The sequence below is a fragment of the Rhopalosiphum padi genome, chromosome 3 (genome assembly GCF_020882245.1).
Source record: "Rhopalosiphum padi isolate XX-2018 chromosome 3, ASM2088224v1, whole genome shotgun sequence".
Classification (NCBI taxonomy): Eukaryota; Metazoa; Arthropoda; class Insecta; order Hemiptera; family Aphididae; genus Rhopalosiphum; species Rhopalosiphum padi.
In genome coordinates this window covers 77,210,823-77,215,394 of record NC_083599.1, presented here as the reverse complement: position 1 = coordinate 77,215,394, position 4,572 = coordinate 77,210,823, and the positions used below count along the sequence as shown (strand labels likewise).

At 33.6% G+C, this 4,572-nt stretch overlaps 1 protein-coding gene across 1 annotated transcript; it reads right to left on the bottom strand.

Moving 5' to 3' along the window:
• Positions 1–461: 461 nt before the first annotated feature.
• On the bottom strand, positions 462–1,034 carry LOC132925766 (uncharacterized). The gene has a single exon (XM_060990132.1). It carries the CDS (start codon positions 1,032–1,034, stop codon positions 462–464), a length of 573 nt encoding a protein of 190 aa, XP_060846115.1.
• Positions 1,035–4,572: the final 3,538 nt, after the last annotated feature.

Genomic DNA, 4,572 nt, shown 5'->3' with positions numbered 1-4,572 from the left:
TCTGAGATACATGTATAAACTTATAGGCGTTGTGGTAATGTGTCTTCTGAGATACATGTATAAACTTACAGGCGTTGTAGCAATGTATCTTATAGGATACATAAGATTCAAATGACATTTAAAACTATTTATACAATATTTTAATCAAATAAATATATGTAATCATATCATAAATACTTCCTTTAATAGTTTTTCAACCTTCTTTCGTGCATTTGTCTAACAAATAACGATTTTTGACAATTTCGAATATGCGAATCCTTGTATATTTGATAACAGGGTAATACTCGATTTGTAATGCTTAACAGAAAAAGTATGATAACATTTGTGCGGGAAATAAAAATATGATAGTAATCAAACAGTGTAGCATTATTAACAACGTTAAAATGTATAAAGAAAAAATAAATATTTAAATTATTTAAAAATGATAAAAGTGAGTGTATCTCATAGGATACAATACCAAGTTAAGGGTTAATAATGTCATTCACTGATTCTACTTTTCGACATCGTATGGGACTATTTAGTACTTGAAACTTTTCTGCCGCCATGCCAAAGGCGCATTCAATAGTTTTCCGTCCACGGCTTAACCTATAGTTGAATATTCTTTTAACATTGTCTAATGTCCTTTTGGAATAAGGCCTCAATAAATACTGCGATAACGGGAATGCTTCATCAGCTGCAAAGTAGTATGGAAATGGACTATTTGTCTCATCATATGTTAACGGGGAAGGTGAAGGGATGTCGAAACCTCCGTGGGTAATCCAATACTTCATTGCACTAGCTTTAAAAATGCCTCCATCACTGTTTCTTCCCGCGTATCCCGATTCTATCATCGTGAATAAACCATCTGCATCGCAGCATGCCATTAAAACGACAGAATGGTATGATTTATAGTTATAATTTTGTGAACCTGCGTTGGGAAATTTCTCTATTCGTACATGCTTCCCGTCCAGAGCTCCAATGCAGTTTGGGAGATTCCAAATTGACTCAAAACGATCGGCTATCAATTTCCAATGCTCTCTAGTTGGTACCGGCATATATATTTCATTTAACGTGTCCCAGATTATTTTAGTTGTTTCGTGCACAATAGTTCCAACTGTAGTTTCCCCTCTTGCAAAGTATAATGAAAGAGACACAAATGTACATCCTGAAGCCAAGTATCTGTTAAAATATAAGTGAATATTATTACATAATTTATTACCTATATGAAACTGTGCAAACTGTGTAGTCACTGTAAATACTCGTAATTTAGTTAGGCGACCGGAGCGAGTACCTAACCAGTAACCACGGCCCTGCGGATCACACTGTCCTAAGGGACAGTGAGTCCCAGTGGTCGACAGTGGTCAAAAATCCTACTTACACTACTCATTTACGAGATTCACTCGATAGCTACTAAACAGCACAACGAGTTCCTGTTTTTTTTTTTATATTTATTATTTATTATTTTTATTACAATGATTTTAGCGTCCGAGTGTAAAGAAAAATGACGTAATCTTCGTACTGTTTTTACACGGAAAATGAAAACTCCGGCAAGTGGGTCTGGTAGAAATAAAAAAGCATACTATTTAGCAGATGCCATGCAGTTTTCTATCCCATTTATAAAAACGTTGGTTCCGCCGTCCAATGGTAATCTTCTGGAGAAACCGCAAGACGAAACGACTGATGAAACGATAGAAAATACAGAAATATGTGATGGTCTGACAAACTCATCGTACTCAGATCAGTCTTCAGAACTACAACCGCCACCACTTCCAACATCACCAACGTTAGAAGCACCATTCCTATCACCTTCCGCATCACCAGCATCACCAGTACTATCGCAACAAATTAACCATCCTGAAGAACAGTTCTCGTCTAGAAATAAGAAAAACCTGAAGTTCAAAAATAAATCGGCAGTGGAAGCAGATAATTGTGTGGCTGAATACTTTAAAGCTAAAAAGGCGAGATTGGAAGCAAATTTAGTTACTAATTCTTACAACAGTGAAAACAAAGAAGCTCTCAAGATGTTTTTATTAAGTTTGATACCTGAAGTTGAACATTTTAGTAAGGATCAGATTAAATTATTTAAACGAAAAATTTTCAGCGTTATAGATGAAATATCATCCCAATCATCGTCAACATACTCGTCGCCATCTACTAATTCATTTCCGTCAACACACACTTCGCAGTCAACCACGTCGTATACATCTGGGAGTACACCATCAAATGCACTTGAGTATTACAGCAACTTTTCTGGGACAGTCGAAAACTACGATGAGGAGTGCGAGTCCAGTTTCACACCATTATAGTTATTTTAATAATCATTATTAATTTCTTAATTTAGTTATTTGTTGATATTATGTTATTATTACGATTAAAATATAAGAAATTCAGAACCTTATAATTCAATAAAGACTAATAACACTTACCTCAGAGTTATCAATATTCTTTCTTCGGCAGACACACATTCTCTCATATTTGTGTTTATTTTATGTATATTAGGAGTAACCAACTTTAACAATTCCCGGTATGAATCTTTTGACATTCTGTAGAACGCTATAAACTTGGTATCAGTTTGATTCAGTTGTTCTGCTGCTATAAACAGCCTGCATTTCATATTTTTCTCTATATATGGATGGGTCCAATATTCCCTTCGTACTAATTTTCGTTGTCTACGGTACTGATAGTAGTCGATTATATCATCTTCATCAGAACTACTCGACATATTGCAAAAGTTTAATGTTTAACTATAAAAAAACTTTGAAAAACTTTAAAAAAAACGCACGTTCTTTCCGAACATCAATTCGCATACAACTGCGTACACTGGTCGAAATTCGATCGAACTCGTGTGCGGAGTAATACATAAATTGATTGCAAACCAATTGCTCAACAATCGCTCACGCAACTGATTTGAGATTCTCGTTGCAAAACAGTTTTACCGTGTGCGGAAGGCCTAAGACTACTAATGGTGCAGAAAGTTATCACAAACATTATAACAGTCAGTTTTACACTGCTCACCCACAAATACATCAAGTAATTGACGTAATTATTGATATTCAAAGTGAAACTGATTTAAAAATTAATTCGATAAACAATAATATCATAAACTACAAGAAAAAAGAGACAATCAATAAGGAGATACAATTGGAAAATATTTGGAATGAATATAAAAATAAAATAATTGATCGCTTAACTTATATAAAGAAAATCGGACTTGTATGCCACCATACAAAATTAGTATAATTTTATAACTATAATATGCTATTATTACTACTTATTAATAGTATGATTTTATAACCAATATACTACTATAATATTACTTCTTATTAATAGTATAATTATATTTTTATTCAAAACAAAAACACACACATCATGCACATTTTTAATCACGCCTGTACAAAACAGATAGTCCTAAGCCTACATTAAAGTGAGAAGGAAAATGTGCTGTTGTACTCAAACGAATCGTAAAAAAATATGTGTGCGCAAACGAGTTGTACCTTTATTATTTAAACCTAAAATATGTGTGCGCAAACAAGTTGTGATTTTGTGCGAAAACGTGTCGTACAAAAGGCAAATGTGCGCAAACGAGTCGTACCCCGCCGAATACTATCATGTTATCACGCCGTATCGATAAGACATTTATATAAACATTGACCTACACGCATATGGTAGCTGACTTCAACATCTGATGTAGACAAGTTAGCTATCTAGTATTTTATATCTGTGTCATAATCATAGTAGGAGTTTCTACACCCCACGAACCTATGGTAACTGGAATGGTCTATTTATAATAATATACATATATATATTATATACCAAAAACTAACAAGGTGGGTAATTTCTATTATAATTATTATTAAACGATACGCTAACAACTGGTACCAGCTTAAAGGCTCATCATCCAACAAGATTGGTTTTACTTCAGAAGTAAATTTGGCGCAATCAGAAATTCAAAATTGTAAAATGGGAAGGAGCTGAATCTACGACCCCCCCCCCCCACCCACACATCAGAATATGTTTTTGCGATATTTTCGGAAGTAATTGTGCACAAACGACCGTACTTCGTGCACATACGATGCACAAACGATCTATCAAACAGAATTCAAATATTCTGAATCGGGGGGGGCGAAGAAATGGACCCCCGAATTTGATTTAAGGATAACCCCCCTGCTTTTGTGCACAAACGACCGGACTTCGTGCACATACGATGCACAAACGATCTGACAAAAAAAATTCAAAAATTCCAAATTGGGAGGGGGCGTAGAAATGGACCCCGTCTAAACGCGTATTTTCTACAGCCGGTAATATAATAACACCTAAGCAAAACAGAATGACGCCTCATCATTTGTCAGCTTTAGTATTTTTGAAAACCAACCTATAATAAGAATTATAAAAATATATAACTTTCATTATTTATTTATTTAAAAATCTTTTATTGATAACTTATTGGTTTTGTTATTTATTATTTATTTTGTATTGTGTATATTTTGTATTTTTATTATTTATACAAACTATACAAAACTATTATTTTTTGTTTCTTTATAGATAATTATTCTGATATCTATAAATTGTAATACTATTTTCATTTAATATTTA

Excerpts from the sequence above, each read along its gene's own strand:
- LOC132925766 (XM_060990132.1), bottom strand. The coding sequence starts at position 1,034 with ATGCCGGTACCAACTAGAGAGCATTGGAAATTGATAGCCGATCGTTTT.